The sequence below is a fragment of the Aethina tumida genome, chromosome 2 (assembly GCF_024364675.1).
Source record: "Aethina tumida isolate Nest 87 chromosome 2, icAetTumi1.1, whole genome shotgun sequence".
In the NCBI taxonomy this organism is placed as follows: domain Eukaryota; kingdom Metazoa; phylum Arthropoda; class Insecta; order Coleoptera; family Nitidulidae; genus Aethina; species Aethina tumida.
In genome coordinates, this window is record NC_065436.1 from 32079406 (window position 1) to 32093267 (window position 13862).

General features: G+C 34.3%; 1 protein-coding gene across 2 annotated transcripts in view; it reads right to left on the bottom strand.

Annotated features, from left to right (window-relative positions):
* Positions 1 to 3923: 3923 nt before the first annotated feature.
* LOC109599388 (uncharacterized) overlaps positions 3924 to 13862 on the bottom strand; it is an 85790-nt gene continuing 75851 nt past the window's right edge. The window contains exons 1-5 of one of the 2 annotated variants that reach the window (XM_049963222.1): positions 12978 to 13080; positions 12689 to 12813; positions 7009 to 7229; positions 6523 to 6616; positions 3925 to 5383 (exon numbers count right to left, since the gene is read on the bottom strand). In XM_049963222.1, coding sequence (XP_049819179.1) covers positions 4869 to 5383; positions 6523 to 6616; positions 7009 to 7229; positions 12689 to 12813; positions 12978 to 13012 — 990 coding nt within the window. In that variant the 5' untranslated portion in view covers positions 13013 to 13080 and the 3' untranslated portion in view covers positions 3925 to 4868. Of the gene's footprint in view, positions 5384 to 6522; positions 6617 to 7008; positions 7230 to 12688; positions 12814 to 12977; positions 13081 to 13862 lie in introns of those variants that run through there. The other variant, XM_049963221.1, reaches the window with a different exon arrangement.

Genomic DNA, 13862 nt, shown 5'->3' on the forward strand with positions numbered 1-13862 from the left:
AAATAATTAGTTATTACTTTTAACAAAATAATCTATTGTAAATCCAATTTGTCATTTTGAGAACACTTTTTGTGGTGATAACCAACAACAACAACAAAATATTAAGTATATAAATCAGGTGAAATTCAATGACTTATTAAAATTATTATTATTATTACTCATTAAACTAGTAGCCAATGCCAAAATTAATGAGGCGCACACCATGTTTTTAACAAAATGAATGAATCCTATTCGCCAACTTGAGAAAGTATTTTACTATTTGAGAACTTTATTATTATGTTCGATAATTTAACTTTCTTTAAGGACTATTGAAATTTTTGCATTTGTAGAATAATTATGAAAAATCGTTAAATTTAATTATACTAGAAAAAAATAAAATCGATTTCGTAATATATTTTAATAGTTTCATAAAAAATCAATGCAGACACCAATAGAAATAATAGTAAAATAATTCCTAATCCAGTTTAGCAGTACAGTAAAGATTTTAGTTTCGAAATGGGAAGCCCTATATTTTCACGTTGAGAATACACATTTGCTGTTACGAGATGCAATCTTATCGTTCCGACATGTTTAATTGCAATTTAAATTTGTACGATTTGTTTGACTTGCCGGTAAAGTGCACATTCGCCGTGATTTATGAACGATCATCGTGCATTGTTGGGACTTTGCAGTCGGTAAAGCACATTTGCTTAATTAATATTAGGAAATTTGCTAGAAGACGATTATACAGATGATCCGAGGCGGTTTTAATAATTCTCAATCGCAATTAAACGACGGTTCACTGCATTACTTGGGTCCCTTAATCTTAATGTTATATTCGTGTTTCTAAGGGGTGGGTCGAACATGGGGACATTTATTAATGAATGTCTAAAACGTCAACGAGCAGATTAATAAGGAAAAAGTTTAGTGTGATTCTCTCTCAATAGATAATTTAATTAATTTGCGGAGCACACTAATTAGCCGAAGTTACGTGACTGGTTCATAATTTTAGTTGCTAATTAAATGTTTTACGTTTGTGTAGTCTGTGTACATTAAACTCTTGACAAACAGAGTTCACGACTTGTTAATATTAGTTGACAAATGTAATATCAAGCGTTAAGATCAATCAATATTGATTTGTTGTAGTTTACCGTAGAGATTATAAACAGTATATTAACCATTAGTATTATCTAATATTTATTTTACCAATTCTAAACATTATATAATTAAGTTCAAATACTTTACTAACATAAAACAAAACAAAAGAAAATACTTGGCAGTCTAAAATTTGAAAAACTAAGATAACAGAACTCTAATTTGAATCTCAACAGAATGGAGTCAACAATAACTCAAGTTTACGCCAAGAAAATAGAAGAGAACGTAGCCCAGAATATTAAAATTATCTATTGAATTTATGTTAATTAAGTTGATTAAGGGAACTCGTGATTTATATTCAGAAACTATAAATTCTAAGGTGACGAAGTTAATTATTGTTTCCAAAGTGTAGACGAAATTGAGCGGGAACTTTGTTAGCGTATCAATGCGACTTGCCCGGTAAATTACCGATTGCGGAAAACGGCCAATAACTTCCCCGACTCCTAAATCAAGCTTTACTTTCAGAAATATTACTCCCGGATTTTTTTTTATATTAGCTTCCGGACGCGCGGGACGAAAATAATAAAATTACACGGAAATTTATAGACAATCCGGTTGCAGCATTTGTATGTTTTGAATGGCAAACTTTCCGGATGAATCCAATGAAATTCGAAATTAAAGTTTTTGATTACAAATTAATTACGGCGCAAAATAATAATAAAAAAACGCTCGGCATTTATGAGTTATGAAAATAGAGCATTTTAATTAGAACGTCAGCATATAAATTTCGATAATTAATCACTTGGGTTTTTTTTTCGCTTTGAAGTTCGATTAATATTTGTTTTTTTCTTTCGCCTTGGAAAAAATCTGTTTTGTATAATTTCCAAGGCACGAGGCAAGAAAGAGCTCCGATTAAAATTTAATTAAACGTAATCCATTGCCTTGCACACTTGAAATGTTCCGTTATTGATGAATGAGAGGAAGACAACGATATTAAATGGTTAATGAACTCTTCTTGATTTCTTGTTTTTAATTACAAGGCTTTATCAACATATTAAGTGGCTGCCAATTTAATTTTGATATTTACTCAGTGACAATTGATCGGTATCACTTTTTTAAATTAATTGTGTGTTGGACTAACATGATGATTCAAAATCTCATTGGCGTGACTTAACTACTCTACTTGACAACGAATTTACGCCGAATTCTTTGGAGGGAAGGCTGAATTTTGAAGTCTCCTTCATACGTGGTCATTTGGTGATAAGTCAAGAGATCTAGCTGGCCATGCTAACAAATTTACATCGAAATATTGGAAACATTATCTGTTGGAATACTGTATTTTGAAGGGTCCTAAGGTAAGACAGTAAAACTGTCATTCTCTACATCTCCAATCTTTAACCAAGACCTTTCAAAGTAAGAGGTGGCACAAACTTGGGACAATAAGAATAATGTCCTCACATAAGTCTACACCTTAAATTTTGTTAAATGAATCTACGCCGTTTATTGAATAAATAACTTGTATTGTATAGAAACTTACCTGATCTGTTATGGGTAAATCTTAATATTATTAATATTAACAAATAAAATACAGTCTACTGCCTTGAACATTTAAAATGTTTCTTTATTGATGAATAGGATGAAACATTAAATGATTAAATAACTCTTTTTGATTTCTTACTTTTAATTACATAGTTTTATCAAAATATTAAGTGGCTACTATTTTTATTTTGATATTTACTTAGTGACGTAAGAAGTAGAATTGATTAGTATAATTTTTTTAAGTAATGATATACACCCAGACTACTCTACTTATCAATGAAGATCCGCCAAAGTCTGTGGAGGGAAGACTGAATTTTGAAGTTATTCTCATACTTGCACAATTGCTGATAAGTCAAGAGGTCTGGCTGGCCATGGTAACAAATTTACATTGGAATATTGGAAAAATATAAGAATAGGTCTCACAATATGAAATCAGACATTATTGTGTTGGAATACTAGATTTTGACGGGTCCTAAGTTAAGACAGCAAAGATGTCGTCCTCCACACCCCTTCAGTCTTTAACCACAACCTTTCAAAGTAAGAGGTAGCACACATTTGGAGGATAAGAAAAATGTTTTCATATAGACGATTATACACCGTAAATTTTGTTATAACTGGACCAATGGTTCCATGTTGTCTACGTCAGAAAATAAATAAACTGGTACTGTAATGCAATTTACTGCATTAAACATTTCAAATGTTTCGTTATTGATAAATGGGAGAAAATATTAGACGTTTAATGAACTCCTCTTGATTTCTTATCTTTAGTATGGCTTTATCAAAATATTAAGTGGCTGTGATTTTTATTTTGATATTTTTTTAATGACATAAGAAATAGAACATAGAGATCAAATGGTCAGATTTCGTTGAAAAAATATTGAATATATTGATTACTAACCTTATTTTTACTAGACCAATGTGATGATCCAAAATTTGAGGAGAGAAAGCTTAATTTTGAAGTTCTCTTCATATGTGTGAAGAGTGATAAGTTAGAAGATCTAGCTGGCCATGCTAACAAATTTACATTGGAAACATTCTAAAATAGTTCTCACAATATGGAGTTAGGCATTATTTGGTTGGATCACTGGATTTTGAAAGATTCTAAGTTAAGGAACCAAAGCTGTCGTTCTCGACACCTCTCCAATCTTTAAACACAATCTTGTAAAGTAAGACGAACCATAAACTTTCGGCGACAGGAAAAAAGTTGTCATAATTTAGTATTGAAACTTACCTTCTATTTGGTAGATAGATCTTTTGTTGAAGGTATGATTAATTGAAATCCAATAAAATATGTAATAACCTTTATTATTATAATAATTAATATTAACAAACGAAATGAGTAACAAATCACAAACCTTTTACATCATGGGGAATAATGATAATACCTTATGTATCACAGCAATTACAAGTTATTTTTTAATAAAATACAACCAAGTTTAGTTTACACGTCCAACATATAAGTTACGATATGAATATTTGATTTGTCAAGATGAGGTAAACAGATTTTTTTTTGTTGTGTATTGTGGATTTCTCGGGTTATTTATATATTTTTCGGTAAAATTATACTGTTTACAGCTGGTTGAAGTACATGGTTCAACGTATTACGGCCGAAAATTCAACACGGTCACGCATGCGTTCTGCATGGATAATTGTTTATTGTTTAAACAAACCGGCAATGTACAAATGCAACTGTATCAGTCGATACGGCGATAATTTTCAATTAGAGCTTAAATTTCCGTTAAGTTGATGGATGCACGGGATATGCGTTTGATTGTTTTATCCGTTTTATCGCGGACTGCTTTTTCCCAAATCAAAGGTTTTATTGGTCTAATGGAAACAGATCTGCATTAGTTCTTTTTTTAATTAACTTTTTATTGTGTGCGCAGTTCGATTTAATGTCGGCTAGATTTCGGATCGGATGCCGGAAGGAAGAGCTTCGATTTAAGGAATCCACTATTCCATTTCATTTTAGTACGTCTGTTTTAGCTGTATAAAAATACTGTGGGTCAGAAACACTGTTTATATATATTTTGTTTAGTTCCTTTTATGGAGAAACCAAGGGACTGAGGAGTTACACACGAAAGACAACAAGATAAATTTTAGTTTCTCCATAAACCACGAAAATCGTCAGCAACAGCCGTACAGCCGACCCGAAATCTCCCTCCATGCAAAAAGCATCCGCGCGAAGGTGAGAACACAGAGATTGCAGCGTCACTTCAAAACACACCGTCGCGTCCGTCGTGGCGTCTCTCGTGTCACACCGCACTGCCCGAATAACTGATCGCGTTCGTTCTCTTCGACGTGCCGAACTCCGCGAACTCCGGCGTCTGGAAACTCTCGATCTTCACACATTTCTTACGCGGCCTCTGGTGCTGCAGCGTCTTGCTCTTCTGGCAGTAGCCTCCGGAACTGTTGCTGCTCGAGCTGCCGATCTCGGACACGCCGAGGAAGCCCTGATGCAGCGTTTGCGCGGCACCCTGGTGCGGCATGGTACCGTACTTGTTGGGCGGCAGGTTGGAGAACGACAACGGCGCGGTGGAGTTGTGGTTCTTGATCGTTATGGGGATGGTTTGGCCGGCCAACGTGTTGCCGCCGTAGTTCTGTTCAAGCACACCGGTGAAGTTCGTGGGCGCACTGGACACTTCGACAGCGGCGGCGAAGTCGACGCACTTGTTGGTGGTGCACACGTCCGGCGGCGTTTTGTTGAGGAGCGGCCCCAGCTCCGCCTCGTATTTCGGACGGTCCGACGCTATTGGGTCGTACGTTGAACCTGAATTTTAAGTTGTAAAGAAAGCTTAATTATCTGTCTTCATTTAGAGAAAGAAAGTTATGATATATAATCAAAATTGCGATTTTACTTTTGTCTTAAAAATCTATTTGCATAGCTATTTAATTATACGTTTAACATGGCATCAAAAAGTTTCATCTCTCTTTTAGAAGACTTAAGTGGATAAGTTATCATTCTTCATTTCATAATAAGGATATATAATAAAATTTAATGAAAGTTTACAAGTCAATGTTGGCTGAAACTTTACTTTTATCTGATACCAAGCCGTTTAATGATCTATCTTCATTTAGAAGACTTACGTGAATAAGTTCAAGTTACCTCTCTTCATTTTGAAATTATAATATATAATCGTATTTAATGAAAAGTTTGTAATTTAACTTGACTGCGGTTTTAACTCTTATATGTCATTAAAAATGTACTTGCATAGCTATTAGATTGTACGTTGATTGTGATATATAATTAAATTTAATGAAAAGTGTACGATTTAATCTTTTCTCTGATTTTACTTTTGCCTCTAGAAATGTATTTGAGCTATTGTACGTTAAATCTGTTACCTATTATCATTTAGAGAACTTAAATGGATAAATTTATTTGTCTATTTTATTAACTCTTTTATTTCACAATTATGAAAAGTTTACAATTTACTCTTAACTGCAATTTAACTTTTATGCCTTTTAAATTGTATTTGCATAGCAGTTTGGTGAATGTTTGAGAGTGATGCGAAGTATTTTTTTAATGCCAGACAATAAAACACAAATAAAACTTAAAACGAAACTGCTCGTAATGTTTTATATATTTTGAAGGGGGCCGAAGCCATTTATTTAATTTTAGTTTTTATAGTTTCAATCAACTTTATCTACCATTAAACAACTTTATCCAATTCCGATATGGCACAAACATAAACACAATGTACCGGCAACGGATTTTTGAATGTAAAAATCATAATTAAAGGTTAACCGAGGTTACGATTATCATGCCAAAATCGGTAGTTCAACGCAAACATTCGCCCGAAAAAAACCCGAATCAGTATAAAAAAAGGCGCCAGTTACGAGCTGCGTAATTTCCATTTTTATTTTAATTTTACGAGACGATAAAAAAAAATGAAATCGTCGCCCTCTCACCTCTGGGCGGGCCGGAATGTCTGACCAGATACTCGGCGGAGAGACGCTGGTGCTCTCTGAGTTTCCTCTCGGCCCCGGGGACCATTTCCCTAACCTGTAAAAATAAAAAGAACGTCATTAATGCGAGATAACGAAGCGCACCCCCGCACTCGGGGAATAATTACAAGAGACGCGGCCCCACGACCGAAAGGCAAGGCGCAGCAAAGATCTGGGGAGAAGATATATGTGGGCCTTGATTAGATTAAATTAAAGCTGGAAAATTTGAGGAATGAAAGGAGGCATTGTTGTGATTTATTTTAGGCCCGGTAATGAAGTATTGTGTCGCCGAATATGAAGATAGCGTTTAGACGTTTTTGCGGCTCCTGAGTAATGGCTGGAGATACTGCGAATTTGTTGGAGTCGCTTTATTAGGTGGTAGGGGGAAAGTGGAACAATGTTTCGGCTTCCTAAGTTACGCACGTTCATCGACAGTTTAGATAAACTTACCATTTCGTCTACATTTGGAAATCTATTTAAGTACCCTGACAGTGAGAAGACGGCAGCCATTTTGGTCATTATGAAGGCTATTCCTGCGGTGAAGAAGCACCATCCGTATCGGTACTCGTAGGGTGGAGATCCCATGTAGGACTTGTGGTACTGGGTGATCTCCAGAAGAGTTTCCGACAAAGTTGAGGCGAACACCACAAGGCCGGTGCCCAGTGACAAGCCTGGAAGGAAAATTCAATTAATTGAGATTCAAGAGGTGCTGGCAACTGATGCCATTAGTGTGGGACAGACAATTTTACGTGCTTCCCATGGATTATTTTATCAATTTGATGGAAATCGTTCGTGACAATTGTCCTTACTAATAATCCATCCTTCCTTTACTTTCAAAGTTTATCTTCTGGTTTTGTCGCGGTCAGAGACTGGAAGTTGCTGTTGATTTTGGCCCCGGTGCAAAAGGACGAAACACAAGAAAAGAAGGATTGTAAATCTGAAAATCCCCGACGAAATCCCCCTCAGCTCGCCTACGGTGGCCACACCTAAGCCCTCGCGCAACTTATCAAAGCTCGGCCGTTTCGACCCCCCCAACGGGGACACAGGGTGCGACAATGTATTTCCCACTGTTTTATCCAATTCTTGCAATTTCAGATGCTGGTAATTATGTTTTTTATCGATCCGGCTCAAGGAGAAACGAATTATTTTTTGAAACCAGGGACGGAATAAAAACGGGAGGAGTTTTGTGTATTTTAAATTAATGGCTTTGACCGTTGATAAAATTTATTTTGGTTGCAAGTAGGAAAGCAAATAGTAATTAAGCTTTTACTATACAATCCATTACTATCACCGGCAAAATACATATAAATTGTTTCATCAGAAAAGCAATTAATGTTAATTGTGGCCATTAACTATTTTTAAAATTCAACACCATAGGTGCAAAATCGTATGAAACCAACACAAAACTCGATTTTCGTTTGTTGCATTGAATTGTTCTATTGAATTTACACCCAGCTTTACGCATTTTTGTAAAAATTTAAACAAAACAGTCCGTAAACTCGTGCGAATAAACATGTCGTACACGGTAACGAACACGTTTGATAAACTGGCTGCTCGAAATATAATTATGTCGGATTTTTTTCACCAACTAATTACACAGCAAACAAAAAATAACCGGTAAAAAGCGAGAACGTAAATACATTCCTATTTAAAATCGTGGTAAAACTTCTTTTCTATTAAAACGGAACACAGTGGACTCACTAATTTCGTAGGGATTTTCAAAAGACATCTGACAAATTGTACCTTTATTTATCTTTGCACATCAAAAGCCAAAGGGGGGATAATGTCGAAACAAAACGGAGCGGAGCGCAAAGCTCGCCATAAGAGACGTCGAGCTTTTGTAGCACGGCTTTTTGTCACTCGTTGTAATGGACACACGCGTTAAACTTTTAATGAAGCGAAATAAATTAGAAGCGGGTTCGAGACGCGAGTTATTTAATTACGGATATTTACATGTAAGTTTTTATGGTTGTGGAAAAACATGAATTTGAAACGTTGTTGGTAAAATTTGTGTGGAGCAAACTAAATAGAATTGGCAGACTGATGATGATTAATTCAGTGTCAGTGTCTGTTTTACGTCAAAGTAAATTAACAAAGGTTGATTCTCGGTTTAAATTTGTGCAAATTGTGGCTTATGGTGTCATGCAATTTCTCTGTTGATTTACAAGGAAAATTCAATAGTAACGAGTAAATTCGATGAAATGTACATATTATTATTCTTATGTCACAAACATTTGTGTGTCACTCAAATCACATAGAGAACAAAGGGATCGTTCGACAATTTACATGCAAAATATGAGTTTTCAATTATCGATATCACACAGGAAACTGTATAATGGAAATCGAGAGCATTGGAAAAAATATTTTAAATAAAGCTTTCGCATGGGGGCGACGGAGGAAGATTCCAGTTCTATTTAAATATTAAAACTAAGCTCATGTCGTCGATGGGATACGCGGCTTAAATAAAATAGTAGGACCTGTTTAATTCTCAATGCAGTAAACAACTTTAAATCCAGGTCCAGACGTCACTGGCTGGATCTCCTTAATTTAATATTTATAGGGCCCCAGTATTGAGATGTAATGTGTAAAATTTACAAGCTTACGAAAATACGTTCGGGTAAAAATTACGTATTCCCCGTGGAAAATGTAAATTCAATATTTCCCATCGATGTTGCACATAAATTTCTAGTGCTCTTAGTTGTTAATTAATGTGTTCAATAATTAAGCGGGTGCTAGATTTTTAATTGGAACAAATTCGTGTACTCTTAATGTGGTTATCCGAATCGTTGGGGAAATTTCAATTAATTTTTCAATCGAATTGTGTTATAAATTACAATTAATTTTTAGGATAAATAGCAACGGTTTTGGTGTGCTACAACTAAATTTGGAAATCACCTATCAATAATATTAAACGATGTTTAAATAATAAACTGCGATGTGCAAACGTTATTTTAACAGTGCGAAATTTCGGCTTAACTGAGCCGACTAAAATTAATTAAAATTGACATTGCACCAAATTTATAATAATATACCGATGGATTTTCAATGAAATTATTTTTAAACGTAACGCCAATTTGTTTTCGCCCTAATTAATTGTACCATTGAGCGGTGTAAATAAACGTTGTCTGCAGTAAGTTTGGTTTTCACAAATTACACTGCGCGTCTTTTCAAGTGGATGATTTGAATTTCCTGGATTAAATAGATTTAAAAATATTTTCAATATGTTTTATTTTGATCAGTAATATTATTTGAATATTTGCGAATCTGGACGGTCAGTATGTTACATTTATTTTACCTTTTATCATGTAATAAACCTAAAAACATTCAGTTTCTTGTAAAATTTTTATTTGCAAAAAACACATATGTAAAATTAACATTACTAGGTTGCAGTGGCCCCCACGTTCACCAGACTACAAGCCGATTGAACACACTCGAAACCATCAGCCACAACATTTGGAAGAGCATATTGTAAAATCCATATTTCGCCATTACTTGATCTGACAGAAAATTTCTATTTACATTTTCTGCAAGAAATTGAACGCTCTACAAAAAAATATAGTTTCTTTTAAAAGACGGTCAATATTAATTGATTCTATTGAATTGATTAGAATTTAAAGAGATGTCGTTTTCTGCTTCCATTTTTAAGGTGTTTGCCTTTTCTTTATGTCGTCTAAAACAGAGGACCTGTATTTTATTGGCAGTATATGGTAAATTCGGATAAATAAAAGAATAAAAATATAAAAGACTGGCACATGGACCATTTTTATATCGTGAATCGCAGCTGGCACATATTGTCGTCTACATTTCAGTGATATATGCCCGTTTTATAACAGACGTATATGAAATAAAATGAAGATGATCTTGCGAATAAATACATATTACACAAGGCCAAAAAAGGGCGAAATCCGACCGCGTATAATTTTTATTTCAACTCAATTTTTTAATAATCCAAGTTTACAAAGGCTTTGAAGTCACCGTAAACTTTGGACCGTTTTGAAACTTCTGAAAACTTCAATATTAGTTTTTACCGAACCTTTCACAAAACATTTCTCGCCTCGTGGATACTTAAACAATATAATCCGTTTGATAAAGAGGCGCCATTCAATTATCCATTTTCAAAAGATGATTAATAATTCCCGGCGAAATATCGAGACGAAGAAAATCACATCAATGTCTTAATATCACGCCCGCCAAACTATTCGAAAACATTCCGCTCGAACGCGATCGATGATGAGTTTTGTTATTCACGTTTTCGTGCGGATGGGCCTTTGTGCCCGTTTTCCCTTCGCGAAAATCCCATTCATTTCGGTCTCTCGCCGTATTAAATTGACTGTACAAAAAATGCACAATAATAAAAGTTAAAGCTTATGGTATTATTAGGTGACCTCCGACATTTTATTCGACCGGATCCATTGTGCCTTAGGCCTAATGGATTATTTCGCAAATTATTTTTGCTCGACCCGCGTTTTTTGGTCTCGCCTATATTTCGGGTGAAAAAACGCAATCAAAGTCTTATTAGACGTTGCGAAGCTATTAGAGACGGCAATGCAGCTGTGCGATATATCAGTATTATGTTAAAATCGAATCTGGCCAGTTTTTGCGTTCGGTAATTTAGCCGTTGTCATGCCGCATCATACATCTTGTGCTGTCAAATACGAAACCTTTTTTATGTCTGGCAATATGTTCCGGGGACGTACGTGTGCGGAAACTCAAAGTAAATAACGTGCAAAGATCCTTTTTGCCCCGAATAAACAATCACTATAGCAAACCGACGAAGAATGCATTAACTATATTTAAGGCTATTTACACTGAAAAATACAGAAAAAACCGAATTTAGTTTTAATTTTTCTTGTAAATCTTTCACATAATTAATATAAAAAACTAAGATGATGATTAATTTTAGTTGTATCTGAAATATACAGATTAGACTGTTTCAAAGAAATCGACAATTTTTTTTCTTATTTATATCGATAATCTTGTTAAAAATGGTAAAGAAAATACTGTGAAAGTTACAGCTCTTAATATTAATATTAAGAGGAGCCGCATCGTAAATTTTAATTTCCCGTTTAAATAACAAGGGAACGGTGTTCCCTTGGATTTTGAAATTTTTTAACTCTCGTTAGAGATAATATTTCAAAATGATCAAAACAGATTTTTATACAAAATTTAACGCTCTACAAAAAATGTCTCTTATAGTTTTTTGATATATTCATTTTTTCAAAAGTTATTTAACATTAAAGTTGGATTGATTCAAAATTTTCACATTTTTATCATTTTCTGACGCAACCATCAACTTTATGGGAAAATTTTATATGACATTTTTTGTAGAGAATTCAATTTCCGAAGTTTTTGATATTTTTTACAGATCATAAAATAAAAATTTTATTAAATAAATGTTATTTTATTGCTTAAAATTAAGCATTTTATTTAAATAAATAGATTTTTACTAAAAAAATTTATTGTTTATTATAATCAAAGTAGTATATATCGTTACACTAACAGACTTTTACTACAATTTGGCAATTTTTTTCTGTATTCACATAGCAATAAGTATTGTAATTGCTCTTCATTTTTCGTGAAACACTTATTGCTAGTTATAAGTGAATACAAAAAATTGTCGATTTTTTTGAAACAGTATAATACAGATAGACTAATCACTGTTTCGGATTTTAAATTATAATAAATGTTGTTTTTGGTATTATTAGTAATTTCAATTTAGAAAACAAAATCTGACTATATTAATTGTTATCCAAAATTTAATTTAAGACAAATTTGAATTTAATATTCGATCATTGAAGAAATATATTCAAATATTACATGGACAGAAATCTCATTTCTAAATTGGCCAAACTCAATTTACGCTATGGAAATTCACAAAGTAATAAGTGAAAATGGGACGCCGAATTTCTGGACTTAATTGACAGACGCGCAGAATATAAAATAAATAAATATAAACTTCTCTTTACCGGAGGCAATTGAATTTATCACAACTAATGAACTAAAACAACTCCGTAAAAATTTTTTCTTTGCACCTTGTTTATTTTTTTATTGCTTAAAAGGAACGTAGTCTAGTGAATTAGTATTCATGACGTTAGAAAATAAAATCAGTAAGGGTAAAACGGAGACTCACCGGCAAGGATGAAGAGTCCGCAGGCTATGATCGTTTTATTGTCCGTGTAACAGTGTCCTAAAAGTGCGAAGAACACAGCCAGTAATAGGAAAATTACTGCTATGCCGCTCAGGACCGTGCATGACCTGAAAACAAAAAGGTGAAATGTTACCCCAGTGACGAGCCATGGAAAAATCACGAAATTATGCCGCGTCGAGTGGGTTGAAGGGGGTTGGAGTGAAATATTCAACGGGGTTTCAGACCTGGGTTTTAATAAGACATGGAAGGAATTCCTAGATTTATTACTTACATTGCACCACCCAATAATTTCGAAGTAACCAACATTATAAATTCACAAAATCATCTCAGAAAATCTTTTTCTAAATAATATGTCTTTGGGCAACGTTAAAACTGACATGCTAACATTTAAATAATTAATGCTGTAAGTATTTCAAAATTTATTAGGGATTATATTTCACAGTTTTTTAAAAAGTAGCTGTATATTATTCTTTATCACTCTTAGGTTCTTTTTTATTTTCTTGAGACAATTTGAGTGCATAAGCTATTGCTTCCTCCTCAGTCATCTCCTCAAAATCCAGATCCTCTTCCATATCATCATCCTTAGATTCTTTGCCACTTTCTGTTGCCCCACCTTGCTGTATGGACATATTAAGGGCCAAAGCTATAGCTTCGTCTTCAGTCATATCTTCAACAGCCTTATTCTCATCTTTGTTAGTTAGTAGTGACATATTCATCGCATACGCTATAGCTTCTTCTTCAGTCATAGCTTCGAATTCGCTGAGAGTATCGGCATCCACATTCGCTTCACTATTTCCAGTTCTACTTGCCACTTCCTGTTCGTATTGTTGCACAGAAAGCTGAAGAGCGTAAGCCAAGTCTTCGTCGCTCTCATCCGTCGGAGCAGATCTACCCTGATAGGAACTGGCATCAGGTATCAGGGTTGTAACAGCCTCCCCTAGATTTCGAATTTTTCCAGCGTCCACAAGATGATTCTTGGTGCCCGTTTTCCCATTAATGGTGTCTATGATGATTGATAAAATCTCGTTGTTGTGTGTGTCTTCACCAAAATTTATGATATCCAAGGTTACGTTCCCTTTCTTCAGTTTCTTAGCTATCTCAACAAAACTTTCCTCGTTTCCCGTCACTGGACTACCAACGAAGGCGAAAATGCGCA